The sequence below is a fragment of the Siphateles boraxobius genome, unplaced genomic scaffold (assembly GCF_051911475.1).
Source record: "Siphateles boraxobius isolate OS27281-9 unplaced genomic scaffold, OSU_SipBor_1 32, whole genome shotgun sequence".
NCBI classification, from domain to species: Eukaryota; Metazoa; Chordata; class Actinopteri; order Cypriniformes; family Leuciscidae; genus Siphateles; species Siphateles boraxobius.
This window is the reverse complement of record NW_027508942.1, coordinates 2,629,368-2,647,383: the sequence shown is the minus strand read 5'-3', so window position 1 is coordinate 2,647,383 and position 18,016 is coordinate 2,629,368. Positions and strand designations below refer to the sequence as shown.

Below are 18,016 nucleotides of genomic sequence, written 5' to 3'. Positions count from 1 at the left end.
TTCACTCACACGTGGACATGAAGATCTATATATCTATAGGCTACATACGAAGATGGTCTGTTCTCATACCGGAATTGGCTTTAATGATAATGAACCCATTGATCTTTAGAAGTTTGATCAGGACTTTTTAACCTAAACTTTTAAATTAAGTAAAACAGGATTAGGCCTACTTTGCTTTAGTGTGTCACTAGGAAAATACACAGAGACAACAGATGTTGTGAGATGCCCAGCAACAACCAACATGTGTGTGTTTGTGTGTGTTCCTGGTAAACCTCACAAAATGTCCACACACAAAGACGGCAATATCCGAAATACTTGACCTTGTGGGGACATGTTTGGCCCCAATGAGGAAAACAGCTTATAAATCATACTAAGTGATGTTTTTTAATAATGTAAAAATGCAGATAGTTTTCTGTGATGGGTGAGTTTAAGGGTAGGGTTAGTGTAAAGGGAGAGAATATACAGTGTGTACAGAATAAAAATCATTATATGGAAAGTCCCCATAGAATATGAAAACAATAAGTGTGTGTGTGTACAGGTTTGGCTGAAGGTCAGATGTCCTCACCCAGCCTATATAGTGAAATATTATGACAACCGACTTAGGACATTTTACTTTATGCTTAAAAATCAGCCAAAACATGTTTTTATTTAAATCTAGTGTTTTGCACATGTTTCTGTGATGGGTAGATTTTAGGGTATACGTTTGGGTTAGGCCATAGAAAAAAAAATCATTAACCTGATATAAAATCGATGCAAGTCAATGCAATGTCCTCATTAGTGAAACTAGTGTGTGTGTGTGTGTGTGTGCGTGTGTGTGTGTGTGTGTGTGTGCGTGTGTGTGTGTGTGTGTGTGTGTGTGTGCGCGCGTGTGTGCGTGTGTGTGTGTGTGTGTGTGTTTGCGTTTTTTAAAAACTTTGCATGCTGGACGGACAGGGTTTAAATGTGAAAGAGGACACGCACACCTGGAAGCAGAAGGACAGAATGAGATGAAGCAGAGCTCTATACCTCCATATCATCCCTTTGCAAGAATGTAAACTTTGTTTTCAGGAAGGCGGGAGATCAGGCTGTAGTCTTTCACCCCCATCCTACAACTGTCTATCCTCTCAGCCCAAAACCCTGCACCCTTTGATCTTCTGCCTGTGCACACTTGCCTTTCAACGTAACCAGTCATGTTTCACAGAAAAGAACTCTGCAAATAAGTAGCAGTTTTCCAAATCACTTTATTTGCCACTGTGGAGACAAAATAAAATGTATCTTGTTTTTCAGGGTATCATGTCTTAAATGATTGTATAAACACAAGTAACTGTATACAACTTTTGTATATCAGCTCTGAAAGTATATCAACAAAATGTAAAGTTTAGTTATTTAAAATGAAGTCCAACTAACATTAGTAATGGATTAACTAACAATGATAAATATATTTGTTACAATATACAGTATAAATCTTTGTTAATGTTAGTTAATAAAAATACAACTGTTGATTGTTAGTTCATGTTAGCTCAGGTCAATTAAATAATATTTACTAAGATCACATACCAAAGTAACATAAAGATCAATATATGCTTTTAAAAGTTTTTCACTGTTCATGTTAAGTAATGTTGTTAACAAATGGTACAATTTTAAAGAAAGTTTAACATTGACAGTACAATCCCAGTAGTGAAAAGTAACTTTTATTTTTTTATTATTTTTATTATTACTTGCATAAAATGGTAAACCTGATTTCACCAAGTACATGTTCCTGGATAAACATCTTTGTTGATCCTAGAACAACATTCCAATCAACCAATCAGATCTGAGGTACAAGTTTACTATTTATGTCAAATTTATTCTTATAAACCAGGGTTAGGTGCTTCTACATCAGTGTTATTCACTTATTTCCCTCTAATGTTTGGGATAATTTATGGTAAGGACTACATTTTCGGATAGGAATGTTGTTCCAGGATCAACAAAATAGTTGATCCAGGAACATGTCTTACTTGGCAAAATCACGTGACCTGTGGGGTGCACATGAACAGTTGTATTCCAGATGTTCCTAGCACCAGTCTTTGTTATTACAATAGTTAGGCAACTACTATCTATCTAGTACCTATCAATATACCAAACCAGTGGTCTAACATTTATTTTACCAGTTACAATAGCAGTTTAGTTGTCATATGTTATAACTAGTCAGAATGGTTACTTTATATTTCAGTTTAAAAAATTACTAGTAGTAAGATAAAAAAAAATCTGTAAAATGGCTGGATAATTGATTTACTAATGGATGTCGTCCTTTTCAGGATTTTCTGAAACTCTTGCAGCATCGTGTGGAACACATTGGCACTGCAGACATTTGTGTTTTCTGGCAGATTTGGGAGCGGTCTGTTTCAACAAAACAAATAGTGATTGGATAATAAAATGTTTCACTGAGCAGCCCGATTCGACAGAGTGCGTTTTCCCCGCCCACTAAAAGACTCATAACGGATTACTATTGGTTGAATTCAAAAGCCCGCCCAATTACCGTTTTTTTATTGGCTCAAAGGTAAATATGGGTGGGCAGAATCTTCCAGAATCTAGTGGTGTGGTCTGGTCTGTGACGGAAGATATTTTCCTAAAAGCTAAAACAAAGAAGTATATAATAGTTTTGGGGGGGGTTAACTTCTGAATACAGGCTTTAAAGTATTAGATCGCGTGTAACTGATAATATCTGAAGCTGACTGAAGCAGAGAATAAAGCGAAGATCTTGTCACGTGAGTGAGTGCATGTAAATATTGGCTAGCCGTAGCAAAAATCAAGCTTTCAGTGGAAGACATGACAAGATAACTGTTCTGTCCAGACATTGCTGCATGAATACTAAACACACATTTGATTTTTAGCTCGACTACACACCAGCACCAGTAACTGAAGATGGACGGGAGTGTGACAGTCATCAGCAACCCGACCGTGTCCGTGCGGGTGACCAGCACCGTCAGCTCCTTCGAGATCAACCGGAGATTCAACCGAGGCTTAACGATCGCAGAGTTTAAGGTGCGGCAGTGCAGATATGCGTCATGTCTTAGTCTTATTATGACCTTGTAGAAATATGTTAGACAGTATGTTGTGCTGTGAAGCTTTGCTTTCTTAAAAATGCCCATATTTGAGTTAAAAATGTCAAAATAGATTTGCTACGTATTTTCTAAAGATATGGATGTAATGTGACAATATTGTCAAATCACAGTAAAGAACATCACGCTTGCTTGATTGCTAATATTCGTTTTTTTTAAAAAATCATTACGTTTTTTGTAGGGTAGAGTGGCTCTGCAACAATTGAGTAAAACATGCAGACAGTCCATGATTTAAAAATAATAATAAAATGTGAAAACGTTGTACCATTAGGGGTATATTTTGAAGCCCAAATAAGTTAATCCATCCATCGTAAAAGTAATCCATACGGGTTACATAACTAAGCTTAACTGAACATGTGCATTTGTTTTACAGAGTAAACTTGAGCTGATTGTGGGAACCCCAGCTGCCTGCATGGACCTCGATCTATTCAGCACTTCAGACAAGTTCTTACAGAAGCTAGACAACAATGAAGCCCTGCTCGGCTCCTATCATGTGGATGATGACTGCAGAATACATGTGGGTATCAATTCCTTTCTGACACTCTCCATCTACACAGAAAGCGAGTGACATTACACACTTGGAATGTGTAAATGACGTGAGATGATGATTCTTAAAGCTTCAGAACTTTGCTGTGCTGGACATTTTGAAACCGTTTTGCTGGCATTAATAAAGATGTAATTCTTGTACTGTGTGCAGGTGACAGACCGCAGTGGTGCGCAGAGCGGAGAGTTCACTGATTTGTCGAAGGTGGAGAAATTCGAGATCTCTGATGATGCCTATGAAAAAAGGGCAGGTAATCGAACCATGGCATCAAATTTCTGCCTGCAAAACATTTGATGAGTGATTTAAATGTATAGCAACTTACAGTCACTGCTCAAATAGTCAGTCTGTCATGAAGTGACTTTTTTTCCCCGCATTGTGACATACATCTCAGTGAAACACGTAGACCAGTGCCTTGCTTTTATCAGTCGTTTGCTGATAACGATTGAAGCAGATCGACTAAATGTGAGATTGCAGTCGATTGTGAGAAAGGGGCAGGTTTAAGCAGACTAAATGATTGGAGAAGTTCTGTATATGTCAGCAGAGAATCTGTCATTTCACCGGTAGACCAAGTTGACATTTTATTTGAAAATGATGAAGTAAAATAAATAAATATATATTTCGGATGAATCATTTACGATTACCTCAACATGCATTTAGAGAAAAGATAGGGTGAATTCTTCATCTCATGCTGCCTTTAAAAATTTCTTTCACATTTACGTGTGATGTGATTCTGTGATACATTTCCGATTGCATTTTTTTAATCAAGTTTTTCACTGCTTTAAAGGGATAGTTCACCCAAAAATGAAAATTCTGTCAATAATTACTCGCCCTCATGTTCAACCCCGTAAGACTATCGTTCATCTTCGGAACATGAATTAAGATATTTTTGATCAATTCTGAGAGCTGGATCACTCCTCCATAGGCTTCTAAGGGATTGAAACTTGTTCCCCAAAAAGTTATTAAAGACATCGTTAAAATAGCCCAAGTGACTACAGTGGCTCAATCTTAAGTTTATCAAGGGACGAGAATACTTTTTGTGCGCAAAAACAAACAAAATAACGATTTTATTTCAACTATTCATTTCCTTCTCTGTGGGCCTCAAGTGAGTTGACTAGTGTAATAGCGTAAGCTTCTGTGTTGTACGTCACACGTAGGCTCACTATTGGCCGACGCTGGTCATGTGTGTGATGCGTGTGACGTATAACAAAAGAAGCTTACGCTATTACACTAGTGAACTGACTCGAGGCCCACAGAGAAGGAAATGAATAGTTGAAATAAAGTCGTTATTTTTGTTTGTTTTTTGCGCACAAAAAGTATTCTCGTCGCTTGATAAACTTAAGATTGAGCCACTGTAGTCACTTGGACTATTTGGTCTTTAATAACTTTTCGGGGAACAAGTTTCAATCCCTTAGACGCCTATGGAGGAGTGATCCAGCTCTTTGTGTTCGAAGATGAACGATAGTCTTACGGGGTTGGAACAACACGAGGGTGAGTAATTACTGACAGAATTTTCATTTTTGGGTGAACTATCCCTTTTACACATGAAACACTAAGTTCCAATAAAATGAAGTAGCCCAAAACCACTAAGAAATTTGTATCACACCTATTTAAAGTGCCTTTACCATTAATGTAATGTCTGTTCTCTCTAAAATATGTCAGAAAAGCAAATATCTAACTTTTTAGTTTTCATACGTCAGATTCAATACGGAGCTTCAAGAAGAATATGAAGTTGGGTCGTTTTAATGAGGAAAACCGGGTCAAGCAAGAAGAGGCGCTTGCTAAGAAAGAAGAGGAAGAGAAGGCAGCGGCTGAAGCCATCGCTGCTGGAAACCGCTGTAAAGTTGAAGTTCCTGGGCAACCCACCAAGATTGGCACCGTCATGTTTGTGGGTAAGATTACCATCATTTTCATATCACACCTCTCAAATCAGGGCTCAACACTAAGGATTTTTTCTACTAGCCCTGTCGGTTATTAAATCATAACCTGATTTAATAATCGCACCTACTGCTCTGATTTACCACGTAATTGTTACATAGTATGTAATAGAGGCCAGTGGTGAGCTAAATATCTATTAATAAATGTGAATCATATAGTCTATGAGCTGTGCGTTTGAGTCATGAACCTGTGTTTTCAGTGTCTCGGAGAAATGTATATAAAACTGATAAATAGAAACTTTTAGAGTCAGCATAATACAGAAGTGTTGTGACTTGACTTTGTCCATCAGAAATTGATTGGATGGTTGTGGTTTGCTATTGGTTGATCTCAGGTTGTCACATTGCAATCAGATATCAATCATCATATCATCATGTCGCTGCAAGAGGAAGATATGTTTAAAGATTATGAAGGCACATGAATTTAAAAAAAAAAAAGTGTACTGACAAATAATTTAATAAATACTTTAAAATTCCATTAAAAAACGAAACAGAATTGTCCATTTTCCGCCAAAATAAAAGCGCTATGGTTTAATGTTTGAAAGCAAAGAAATGAAGGTAGACATAAATATTTGTAATTTTACTTTTGTTCTGTAAATAAAATGTTGTTGTTGTTGTTGTTAGTAGTAAATATGTAACATAAAAACAGCTTATTTTATATTACAATTGTGGTATGGCAATAGTTTTGCATTTCTTGCATTTGATACATTTTTATCATTTAAATATTAAAAGATAATATTTTGAATAGTAATTAAATTGTTGAATGGGAATAAAAGATGGTTTTCCTTCTATTTTGTCCTTTGCTGATCACATGCCTGTTTATTGCTTGTTTTCAGGTACGGTAGATTTCAAGCCAGGCCACTGGGTTGGTGTGAAATATGATGAGCCGCTTGGGAAGCATGACGGCAGGTTGGTGCTCGTTCAAGTTATTTATGTTTATGAGAAGACCAGCATGTCTCAGAAAAGGTCTAAAATGTGACCCTTACTCGAACCTTACGAGAAAGTCTAACTGATGCTTCCTGTTTGTCTTGATTTAGTGTGAATGGGAAACGTTACTTTGAATGCGAACCAAAATATGGCGCCTTCGTGAAGCCCCTCTCAGTAACGGTCGGAGACTTCCCTGAAGAGGACTATGGTTTAGATGAGATGTAAGACTCACTTGATGAGTAGTCAGAAGCATCTGAAGGAAGATCCTCTTTCTTCAAGTCGTTTGACTCCAGGCAGTGAGACATTGCTGCGGTAGAAGGTTTTCTGTCGTCAATGCAGATCATTTTGTTTTAGGCTGGTCTGGAAGAGATCAGTGAAAATTCTACTTTAATTTCCTGCAGGCAAACACAAGAAATGATCTTAAATGCATCTGTGCCCTGGCGACTGGAAGTAGTAAGGCAAAAGTGAGAACATCAGTCGAGGTCAGAGTGAACCAATCTATTTGAGCTCTTAAAGCATTCACTTGCATGTGGATTGTTCATTATTGAATTCCAAAGTTCTGCAGCTAATTTGAGCCCAGGCTGAATTATTTTACTTCAAACGAAACCAACTAACCACAACAGAAAATGTTCTTCACGTTTTTGCAATTCTGTACAGTCATTCCTCCTCTTTCTGCAGCCTACTACATTCTTATACGTCAACATGACTGTGTTTAGGGTCTTAGTCCCTCATTCTCTTAGGCACTTTAGCAATTAGCTCACAGATGAATTGTATAATATGGCCTCAGTTTTCCATGGTTCTGTATTTTCAGTGTAAATTACTGAAATGTGATGAATTTTTGCCTTTTTTTGTGAAAATTGGCATGTAAGCTTTTTGGTGCATGTCAAATTCACATTGAACAGAAATGCCTTGTTTTTATGGAATTCTGTCTTTAGCAAAATCTGTGTATTTCAAATAAATCAATACCAATTTTGGACAACCTGCAGACATATTCTCAAATTGTTTTTCTTCTGAAACTGCCTTAATATGCCGCATAGGACACGTACTGAATAACACTGGTGTAGTACAGCCCTAAAATCTTGATAGCTTGTAGGTGATAATTAACGGTCTTGGTCCACATAAATTATTAGTTTCACATGGATGCCAGTTGCTGCACTTTCTTTAACAAATCAATGTAGAGTTAAAGAACACTGGGGACATTTAATATTCAACAATATTATTGATCTGCCTTACTTAAGGTGGACGATGATGCAATTTTCTTCTAGAAACAAACATTGTTGTATTTTCATGTTATCACAATGAAGCTGCTTTGATACAATCTGTATTGTTAAAAGCGCTATATAAATAAAGGTGACTTGACTTGACTAGAGTTAAAAGTAGAAAAGCTGGACAATAGACTAGGCACAAACATTGATTGTTGGAGATAGACATGCTAGAAAAGTGCTGGTATCTCATCCTCCATGTTTTTGTCTAGATTTCCAAATATCCACACGGTCTTAAATCAAGATATATTTACTTGAGAAGCAAAATTATTTAAGATATTAAGTCTTTATTTTTTGAAAAAATATCAAAATTAAGTGGCTAAAATAAAGACATGATTTTATCATTCATGGAATTTCTGGTTCATTTAAACATGTCTAAGTGCACTTGTTTAGAGGATAGTACTACTCCCTGATCAAGTGCTCTTTAGCAGGCATCTTAGAGACTGACTTCTGCTGTCTGACTTTATTTCCCCCAGATTGTAATGGTTTGCAAAAGTAAAATAATTTCAAATCACTGTCATTCTTGCTTGCTTAAACAAAACATATCTAGCAGTAGGCTGTTTTAGAGCACACACACACACACACACACACACAAACACACATTCGTGTAGACCAAACCGCTCCAGATAAGACTACCTACTAGATTGACAGGTTCAGTCGCTGTTGCAGTCAGCATCAAGCTGTGTCGGTGTTTACTAAAACTGGATATTAAAGTCTAAATTAAGTTAAGATATATATAACGCGTTTCTCTGAATGACACCAGAAGCAGTCTTGCGTTAACGAGAAGCCAGATAGGAGAACTAAGCTTTTTTTTCGCTCGTCATGACTGTCGTTTGGTGTGAGACTGCAGGACTTTAGTTTACTGGCAAAGAAAATGAATCGGTGTTTGTGTTTAATCCTCATTAAATCCTGTCTGGTTTTGTCGTCGGGTAAGTTTCTCAATTGTTTATTTTGTTTATAAGAACTCAGTGGAAACAGCGCTTTATAACGGAAATTGTGAGAGCTTCCATTGTGTACACGTGTACATAGAACATGTTGGTTCAAAAACTGAGTGAGCTGTCTAGTACCTACCTAGACAGCAGGCTCCAAAGCAGTGTTTACAGTGAATCTGTCTTATTCAGTGGTAATCGCAAAGAACGTCACTTTAACTACTGCTCATACGTTTGTTATCTAACCTAAAGTCACAAGGATATCAGAATTTATATACGATTTAGATATTTATTAAAAATTATTCAACCGTGCACATAAAAAAAAAAATCATGTTCCTTTCCATGGTTCCTTTCAATCAAATCTTTAATCAAAATGTACTACGGAGCCCCGAAGTGGACATGGTGGTGGAAATGTCAATGCTTCTGCGTTTTTCTCGCAAATGTTTGCGTGGGATCTACGCTTTCTTTAAGGATAATCTTAAAAAAAAAAATTTTTTACACAATTTCTAACCGATCAAATATTTTAGAGCTCGACATAATTAGAAAAATGTATATTCATTCTATAAATGCCCATAGTCTTATAAGATCTTAAAAAAATAATCAGGTCTAGAAATCACAATTTTAAAATTAGGTTGCATTATTTATCTAGGGTTTTCAAGACAGTGTGTACTCGTTTCTTAAAAAAAAGAAAGAAGAAAAAAAAAGTTGTTGAGGTAAATGAAAAAAGTAGTATCTGCATTTCTTTTTTTAGTTAGGCCCTATTTTAATGCTTGTTTTGTCTTATTTTAATTAATTCCCCCCTAGTTTCACAGACAAGGCTTAAACTAGTCCCAGACTAAAATGCATGTTTGAGGAGTTTTAACTAAAAGCAACTTGCAATATCTTAAAATATGTCAGTGGTGTTGATTTGTCTCAAGATGCACACCAGTAATGTATTTTTTTTCCCAAGGCATGTTTATGAAAGCAACTTAAATATCCTAATTAAACTAAGGCCTAATCCTGTCTTAATATAATCCCTGTTTGTGAAACCAAGCCTTTAAACCATCTGAAGGCCCCTTGGTTGAGGACCGCTGGTCTAGACGGCTCACTATGGAAAGTCAACAACTGACTATTATATATTCTAAAAAAAGTACACCGTATTAATCTCTTAAATCACAAGTTTTCTATGAAAACAAAGATTGCAACATTCACAAAGTTGTGGAACAGATGTGCGATATTGCAGCAACATCTTACACAACACTATAAAAGTACACTACTAGTGGCTTTATTGTAATAAGAACCATTAAAATGCTTTTCTGCTGATCTGTATGTTGATCGCCATTCAGCCCAATTACATTTCCCACATGCAGTCATGAGAGCTGTCCAGACTCATCCAGCTGAAGGAGAGACAGTGACTGGATCAAACATGTCCAAAACAACATTAGCACCTAAAGCTGAACTCATCACCTCAACTAAACCTTCTCTGAATACTGAGCTCATCACAACAAAGAGCAAACCCCTGATTTCTGCTTCTACTGGTACTGTCTGATTTCCTACATTGATTTGTTGCTCTACTGTTTCATCACATGTGGTTTCCTTCATTATAGTCAAGTTTACATTTAACAAATTATATTTAAAGGGATAGTTCACCCAAAAATGAAAATTCTGTCAGTATTTACTCACCCTCATGTTGTTCCAACCCCGTAAGACCTTCGTTCATCTTCGGAACATGAATTTAGATATTTTTTATGAAATCTGAGAGCTGGATCACTCCTCCATAGGCTTCTAAGGGATTGAAACTTGCCAGCCCCGAAAAGTTATTAAAGACATCATTAAAATAGTCCAAGTGACTACAGTGGCTCAATCTTAAGTTTATCAAGCGACGAGAATACTTTTTGTGCGCAAAAACAAACAAAAATAACGACTTTATTTCAACTATTCATTTCCTTCTCTGTGGGCCTCGAGTGAGTTCACTAGTGTAATAGCGTAAGCTTCTGTGTTGTACGTCACACGCATCACACACATGACCAGCGTCGGCCAATAGTGAGCCTACGTGTGACGTAGCTCTACGCAATCACACTACTTTACCTGACTAGAGGCCCACAGAGAAGGAAATGAATAGTTGAAATAAAGTCGATATTTTTGTTTGTTTTTGCGCACAAAAAGTATTCTCGTCGCTTGATAAACTTAAGATTGAGCCACTGTAGTCACTTGGACTATTTTAACGATGTCTTTAATAACTTTTCGGGGCCGGCAAGTTTCAATCCCTTAGAAGCCTATGTAGGAGGGATCCAGCTCTCAGATTTCATCAAAAATATCTTAATTCGTGTTCCGAAGATGAACGAAGGTCTTACGGGGTTGGAACAACATGAGGGCGAGTAATTACTGACAGAATTTTCATTTTTGGATGAACTATCCCTTTAACAGGCGTTCCTCCTAGTATCCCAACTGCAGGCTCTCGGTTCCATGCGGGTAGTTTTGTTGGCGGTATGACGCTGGCCATTATCGTCACACTGGCTGTGACTCTTGGCTACAGGCTGGCCTGCTGTCAACGGGAGGTGCGCTACAGAGCCATGTGAGTATCATCAGAGCGCTCTTTTTAGGTGTGTTTGACTTTAAGCAGTGCGTGTCGGGCCTTCTGCACTGTGACGTATGGCATCAGTAAAGCGAGAGTGATTCAAGAGCATTCGGCTGACTCGTTCTGTCCAATATCTCCACAAGCTCTGATGACAACCAGCTGTTTCTCGATTGTTGACAACGGTCATGTGTGTTTTGTGTTTATTCTGACACCATAAGTTCCACGCTCACAAATCAGTGTTTTTATTACTGCCCTTGTAATGTAATCGTATAATGTTATACACTGCATGGCCAAAAAAAAAAAAGCACCTCTTGATGGAAATAACATCACAACATTTATTTCCATCAAGAGGTGCATACATTTTTGCTCAAGATGTTTTATTGACAATGCAAGAGTCCGGCGCTCTGTAAAGTCAGTTAGGGTTAGATGAACTGTTGCCAAACATATAATAATCACTGCAATAATGATCCAATCATAGACTGTTAACCAGATTTTCTTTTGGCCAGGCAGTGTTAATCAAAATAAAACTGATAAAAAATATAAACCCCACTTTATTGGTATTTAAATAGTATGTTGAACTTTATTCTTGTACAAACACGCTGTTTTATGCAGCACAAAGTATTGAATGAAAAGTATTTCTGTTGATACATGAAAATGCCTGAACCGTCTGTATATTTGACAAATATTGCATCTATTCATTGTCATCTCTGATACACAAACACCGCGAGCCGAAGTCGAACACACCTGTTGTTTTATGCAATGTTGTTTCATTTACATAATTGCTCGTTTAAAAAAAACATAAGGATATCAGATATATGATGTGATGAGTTTGTGAACCATGTACCTTTTTCTTCTCAATTATGTATTACACAAGTCATGTTTTATAGGATCATATGTAATAATATAACCTTGCTAATATATATTTCATGTCATTCAGTGAGGAACATGATGCCATCATTTAAAATGGAGCCACTGAGGAAATACAGGCCAAAGCACACGCTTGTCATGATCTGAAGAGAAAGTTCTCACTTTACCATGGTTAATATGCATATGAAACGTGTTTGATTTGTTTGATATATTTTAATCTGAAACCGGTTGCCCTCTTTTAGCAGTTTATACATTTTAATTGTGAATGTTTGAACTCAATTGTGTTTTCAGTGATTTTCTGTCTAGACTAATCTAGTATTTGTACTTAAACTAGACTATCTTTCCTAGTGTGTAAAATATGAACCTGTAAAAGTCTTTTTAAAGGAATATGAGAGACAAATTATTTTGACAATTTTGGTTAGTGTTCAGGGATTTTTTTTAGGTTTATGGTATTTTTGCATAAAAGTTTTTTTTTTAATGTTCATAGTTTCATGTATGGTAGAGAAAATGATCCAATAAAGTGATTTAGTCTAATGCTGTGGGCTGCATACATTTTTCTCACACACAATTTACAATGCATGTCTAATAATATTGTATGCTCATAATGCATGAGTATACGATTAAAGACAGTATCTACCAAAGTATATACTTTATTCCAGGCCAATTTTAAAGTAATATGTAAAGAGATATAATGTAACAGAACTTAAGGTTCTAAGGTACATGCACATACATTGATTTAAAAAAAAAAAAAAACATTAGATCATAATAAATGGATATAAATTCATTCTGGGTGCATTTAAAGAAATCTAAATACCAATCCATTAACTTGTGTGATTAGTACTACCACTACAAAAAAAAAAAAAAAAAGAGTAAACAGTTACTATATATTCTGAACAGTTGCACACTAAGCAAGCATAAAATCATGTTTAAGTGACATACACATTTTAGTCAATGTTCTATAAACGTGCAATACCATAACTGTACCCACAATTCATAAAACATTTTGTTGCATTGCTCTCTCCAACACTGTTTTACCCCACTAGAGTCTGCCATCAATACTATGTTTGCAAAAATAGATATTTCTCTTATCTTGTCTTTTTTTCTCACCTCTAACATTCATTACTATGGCCTAGCTTGCTGTTTTTGATCATAAAATGTGACCATAAAAATGTTGCTTACTGAGGCAATTGAGTTATAGACCTTAGCGGTATTATTCACCCAAACAGACCACAGAATATTATACTCATAAAATGTCGCCTTTAAAACAACAACAAAAAAACAAACAAAAAAACAGCACAAAACGCATTTAATGTACGGGCCAGTTATTGAGCTATAGTTATGTAGTGTAAAAATAACCATATTGTAAACAAGAGGAGATATTCAGAGTATAGTACTGAATGCAAAGAATCCGCAGTCAATTTCCTGTAGTGATCTTCTATAGTGAAATAATGTAAACCAAGGTAACCTGCCTAATAATGTGTCTTCAGTACTGACATCAGAACCAGCAGAACACGGCCTGTCAAATCTTGCCTCATTTGAAATCTCCTCACTAATCAATTAGACCTTTTCTCATTAGCTTATGTTTTACCTGTAAATAAAAGCATGATAGATGTCATCCATTAAGAGAAAAGAATCATTACTAAAATTTTTTTTTTTTTAAAAGTCTTTGGAAGCCTCGAAGAAATCCTGACAGAAACGATAACTGATTGTTTCCATTAAAGTCTACCCTATCATTCATATCCACAGTTACCAAGTCAAATCCAAGCTAACAGCTAATCTACAGCACTACCCATCAAGACATGCTCATCTAGCCATCTAAACTTATCAGAACCTTCCACTTACTGCCGATATCCATCTCAGCATCAGCATCAACATCACCGGCACAGACTCTACTGGAGCTCATATCAGAGAAGTCCGTCTATTGATCAAAGTGCCCTTGATATTTTCTTCCTTGCTTTTGGATGAGATATTTTCACTAAAACAAGCAAGTAAGCGGGAGCATATCAACTGAGATGCTAAAATCATAAGATAAAGAGATATCGGTAACAAAACCAAACGATTCCACCCTCAGATTGATTATGAACGATAGCGTCCATCTAGTCAGTGTTATCTCTGTCAATCATTTCATGGACTCTTGGAATAGTTGTATAAATGTATAAATCCGTTAAAACGAGAGCAAAAACAGATCCAATTTGTTCTTTGATCACAAATGAATGCCATAACCGTCAAGAAACAAAATCAGGCTTAAATAAAACTAACACACAAAGAGGCTAGGGTTCTTTAAGGAAAGACAAAAAAAAAAAAAAAAAAAAAATCAACCCTAAATCCCAACATAATATTTTTTTATAAAACATTTGAAAGAAATATACTTTGATTAATGAAGCGAGTAAGTAAATGAAAATGTTTTCAAATTTGATCTATGATCTCTAGTGTAAAAAGGACAGGATATGTTTTGTCTGAAGGCACTTGATTACAGTTTCTAGAGTGATATTGCTGGCACAGCCAAGCAGCAGGATTCGTTAAACCAAAGCCACACGTTGAAACTTTTCAATCCCGATCCCATCAAAAAAAAAAAAAAAAACACGTACAGACGACCTCCTCGTCGCTTTTTGGTTTCTCAGGCTCATTACTGTATGAGGGAAAAACAGTCAATTGCAGCGGAGCTGAGATCAGGGATGTTATGAGTCACAGAGGTTGATTTAGGATTTCATCTGTCTTTATCGCTCACTCTGGAGGAACACCTGAGCCCATCGGCCCTGTTCGCCCAGCGACGAGTTCATGAGGGGAAACACAAATTCACATACTCGCACGCTGATCATACAGTACAGCCGTGGAAGAGAATCGGGTATGTGTGAATACTTGTCTGTTCATGGGCCAGCCTTGAGGATGCAGACATGAAAAAAAGAAGAACAAAAGGACCAACGGTTAAAATACCTCAGCTTTTAAAACCAATTCGGCCGAACGTAGTGAATGGAAGATAGGAAGAGAAAAACTGTTTCATGTCCAAGGAGGGTGAAATGTCTTTTCTTTTCTCAACTCAAAGCATCTACGCATCCTTCACAGATTGGATTAGGCAGCAGTTCAGCATGTTGGAAGAGAAGGCGCCGTAGTAGTGCTGGATTCAGGTGCTCTATAGCCAGGTTAGAAAGTTCTCCTTGTCGATCTTGGTCGCTGCCAGCACAGACTCCATGTCGTTGAGTATGTCGGAGCTCAAGGCCTCCTGCAGGCTGGGCATCAGCTCCTCGCCCTCCACCGCCATGCTCTCGCCCTCCAGGGTGCCCAGGTCCACATCCGTGCCCGGGATGGCGTCTAGGTAGTCGGGAAAGCGGCTGGGCTGTGTCGCCATGGAGCTGGGGCCGAGGGTATCGCCTGGGAGCGAGACATTTGACTTAAAACTCTGCTGATATCATGTGTTTGGTTTGATTGTGATTATTGTCCTTGTGATGTACCTGTCTCCATCTCGTCCACACTGTTGAGGAAGTCGTCTGGAGTGCGAGGGACGCTGTAACTGCTCATGCTCAGGCCACTGTCTGTGCTCTCGTCTCGGGAGTGATACGTCCCACTGCACAGGAAAACACCATTAATGACAGCACTCGCACATTTAAAAGCTTGCTTAGACTAATATAAAGCATGTACATGTGTAAATTGTACAGTTACCCTACTGTTATAAAGTTTGGGCTCAGAAAGATTTCTTGGTTAAACTTTATTTGACAATGTTCTTGTTACACGCTACTGTAGTAATAACTATAAATTATGGTTAGCACTTCATTTTACAATCCTGTTCCGCATGTACATACTATGCACTTATTATAGCAATTACAATAACTGGGTTATAACTAAGCTACTAACCCTAAACCCACCAATAAACCTAACCTTAACCCATGTAGTTACCTTATATTACCCAGTACTATCTTGGGTAAGTACACCAAGTACACGTACAGTAATGTAAAGTAATTATACATAATTTGGTTACACATGCAACTAACCCTAAACCAAATCCCAATCCTAACCATAAGTACATGTAGTTAATAATTATTACTCTGTACTTCAATGCATAATTACACTGTAACAAGGACACCTTAAAATAAAGTGTAACCGATTTCTTTTGAAAGAAATTAATACTTTTATTCAGCAAGGATGCATTAAAGACATTTATAATGTTATAAAATAATTATTTCAAACAAATGCTGTCCTTTTGAATGTGGTATTAATTAAAGAATCCTGAAAAAAATGCATCACAGTTTTAACAATACGTTTTTATACAGTGTACATAAAAAAATCATATGTGAAATTGAAATCAAGAAAAATCTAATTTATTATTATCATTTATGGTAATTTGCCTTATATAATATAAGAATATATAAGAAACAATATTTATAGTCACAAATTTCATGTTCACATTTTTGGGGGAAAATATTGTAATTTGACCACCACAAAGAACAAGTCTACGAAAAACCAAATATATGGTGTCATTAGATCAACACCGGACTATTTCTATCTGACCACAAACTCAGAACAAGCTAAGAATATAACAGTGCAAAGCACAGAAATCAAGTGCAAATAACTTCAAAAAAACTCCTTTTTTTATTAAGTGAAAGTTTGTTGAATCTCAGTACACAGAGAATTGTAATATTATTGAGAGAATGAGAGTGTGCAGAGCAGGGGTAGACTTTGCATTAGCTAATACACAATAAAGTTTAATCTATTTCCATTTGTGTTACTCCAAAGTTTTGAAGACTTTTGTGTAAATTATGTACAACCATATATCCAGTACCTTGACATAAAAATCCCTCATTTATAAAGCTTTGGTGGCCATTGCCTCTTAACTTCTGAACAATTCTCCAGATGAACTGCTAGTAATGACTGCTCATTAACTGCTACTGACTGCTGCAAGAGTTTCTGCTTGTATTCGTCACAGCGGCCCGCTTTGAACTGCCTTTGAGAGTCATTGTAAAAGGTGTTGTTTTGCTGGTGGTCTGAGAAAAGCTCTCTATAAATAGCCAGCCGGCAGTTCAGCACAAATAAAGAGCGCAGAGGACATGCTACAGTGAAGGAAAATACAGCAACTTTCTCCTAATTAAGAGAATGAAATGTGGCTTCAGTGCATGAGAGTCGCTGGATGAATGAGCTCTTTGTGAGCGCAGCCGAGGTGGTGTGTGTGTGTGTGGGGGGGGTTCTGAGACGGGCTGCCTTGCTATTCACAAATCTCTTATCTGCTCTCATGTAGGAGGAGAGATTGATGTGTTCGACTGCCACTGGAGGGCGCTATTCTCTGCAAAAGCTGCTTAATATCTCAACAGCTTCTCCATCAGGGGTGACCATTGAGTGTCATTCATTCCAGCAAAAAAAGCACGCATGACGCATCCAAACATCTTTTGTGGGACGGTTCATGGCATTTACGTGCCTTTGCAACATGTGCAAACTCAAAGTGAGTTTCTCTTGACTTCTCTTGCATTCATGTGTTGTGCATGCATGAGTTCAAAGTGCCTTACCTGTTCAAGAAAGGGTCAGAGCTGTTGGTGGTCATGTTACGGGCGTCTTGGCCCATGCCGGGTGAGGACACAGGGTTTTGAGTGCCGCCATCCTGTTCCATGCTGGTTGGAAGCTGGTTTCTCAGGGCGAGCTCCTGTACGCACGCACAGACAAAAGAAATACGTGTCAAAGTGCGAAATTCACAAAGTGAGCAGACTGGGTTTGTAGGAATGGAAGCTCAACGGAAGATGAAATTAACAACTTTCTTTGGAATTACTTCAAGTACAGAGTTGAGAGCGGATGCATTTTTCAACCGAAGAGAAAGGACAGAACAAACTATACAGGTTTAGCTTTCAAACCACACACAAAACACAGTGAGGTGTGAAAAAACAAAACCAAAAACTTAACCTACAAGTTTCACTTAGTTTCCTGTATCACCCTCTTGTG

General features: G+C 37.2%; 3 protein-coding genes across 7 annotated transcripts in view; 2 read left to right on the top strand and 1 right to left on the bottom strand.

The window, feature by feature from the left end:
* The first annotated feature begins 2,034 nt into the window (after window positions 1–2,034).
* On the top strand, window positions 2,035–7,467 carry tbcb (tubulin folding cofactor B). 3 transcript variants are annotated; one of them, XM_077194508.1, is made up of 7 exons: window positions 2,035–2,726; window positions 2,853–3,003; window positions 3,454–3,597; window positions 3,778–3,874; window positions 5,322–5,513; window positions 6,392–6,464; window positions 6,593–7,467. In XM_077194508.1, exons 2-7 carry the CDS (start codon window positions 2,884–2,886, stop codon window positions 6,705–6,707), a joined length of 741 nt encoding a protein of 246 aa, XP_077050623.1. In that variant the 5' UTR covers window positions 2,035–2,726; window positions 2,853–2,883; the 3' UTR covers window positions 6,708–7,467. The 3 variants fall into 3 exon arrangements, with proteins under 3 accessions (XP_077050623.1, XP_077050624.1, XP_077050625.1); XM_077194509.1 differs by having other exon boundaries at window positions 2,531–2,730; XM_077194510.1 differs by lacking the exon at window positions 2,035–2,726 and having other exon boundaries at window positions 2,823–3,003.
* A 1,028-nt stretch (window positions 7,468–8,495) lies between these two features.
* Window positions 8,496–12,307, top strand: tmem123 (transmembrane protein 123). Of its 2 annotated transcripts, none has more exons than XM_077194528.1 (4): window positions 8,496–8,673; window positions 10,023–10,190; window positions 11,080–11,227; window positions 12,168–12,307. In XM_077194528.1, the coding sequence occupies exons 1-4, from the start codon at window positions 8,619–8,621 to the stop codon at window positions 12,190–12,192; spliced, it is 396 nt and encodes a 131-aa protein (XP_077050643.1). In that variant the 5' UTR covers window positions 8,496–8,618; the 3' UTR covers window positions 12,193–12,307. The 2 variants fall into 2 exon arrangements, with proteins under 2 accessions (XP_077050643.1, XP_077050642.1); XM_077194527.1 differs by having other exon boundaries at window positions 9,999–10,190.
* A 424-nt stretch (window positions 12,308–12,731) lies between these two features.
* yap1 (Yes1 associated transcriptional regulator) overlaps window positions 12,732–18,016 on the bottom strand; it is a 35,921-nt gene continuing 30,636 nt past the window's right edge. For both annotated transcript variants that reach the window (XM_077194524.1, XM_077194525.1), the window contains 3 exons: window positions 17,590–17,723; window positions 15,547–15,659; window positions 12,732–15,466 (listed from right to left, as the gene is read on the bottom strand). In XM_077194524.1, the coding sequence (XP_077050639.1) occupies window positions 15,228–15,466; window positions 15,547–15,659; window positions 17,590–17,723 (486 nt within the window). In that variant the 3' untranslated portion in view covers window positions 12,732–15,227. The remainder of the gene's footprint in view (window positions 15,467–15,546; window positions 15,660–17,589; window positions 17,724–18,016) is intronic.

Bases quoted from the DNA above. Each gene is read 5' to 3' on its own strand.
- tbcb (XM_077194508.1), top strand. From the start codon at position 2,884: ATGGACGGGAGTGTGACAGTCATCAGCAACCCGACCGTGTCCGTGCGG. The intron at 3,004-3,453 runs GTGCGGCAGTGC...TTTGTTTTACAG, and splicing joins TAACGATCGCAGAGTTTAAG to AGTAAACTTGAGCTGATTGT. The intron at 3,598-3,777 runs GTGGGTATCAAT...TACTGTGTGCAG, and splicing joins ATGATGACTGCAGAATACAT to GTGACAGACCGCAGTGGTGC.
- tmem123 (XM_077194527.1), top strand. From the start codon at position 8,619: ATGAATCGGTGTTTGTGTTTAATCCTCATTAAATCCTGTCTGGTTTTG. The intron at 8,674-9,998 runs GTAAGTTTCTCA...ATCGCCATTCAG, and splicing joins CTGTCTGGTTTTGTCGTCGG to CCCAATTACATTTCCCACAT. The intron at 11,228-12,167 runs GTGAGTATCATC...CATGTCATTCAG, and splicing joins GAGGTGCGCTACAGAGCCAT to TGAGGAACATGATGCCATCA.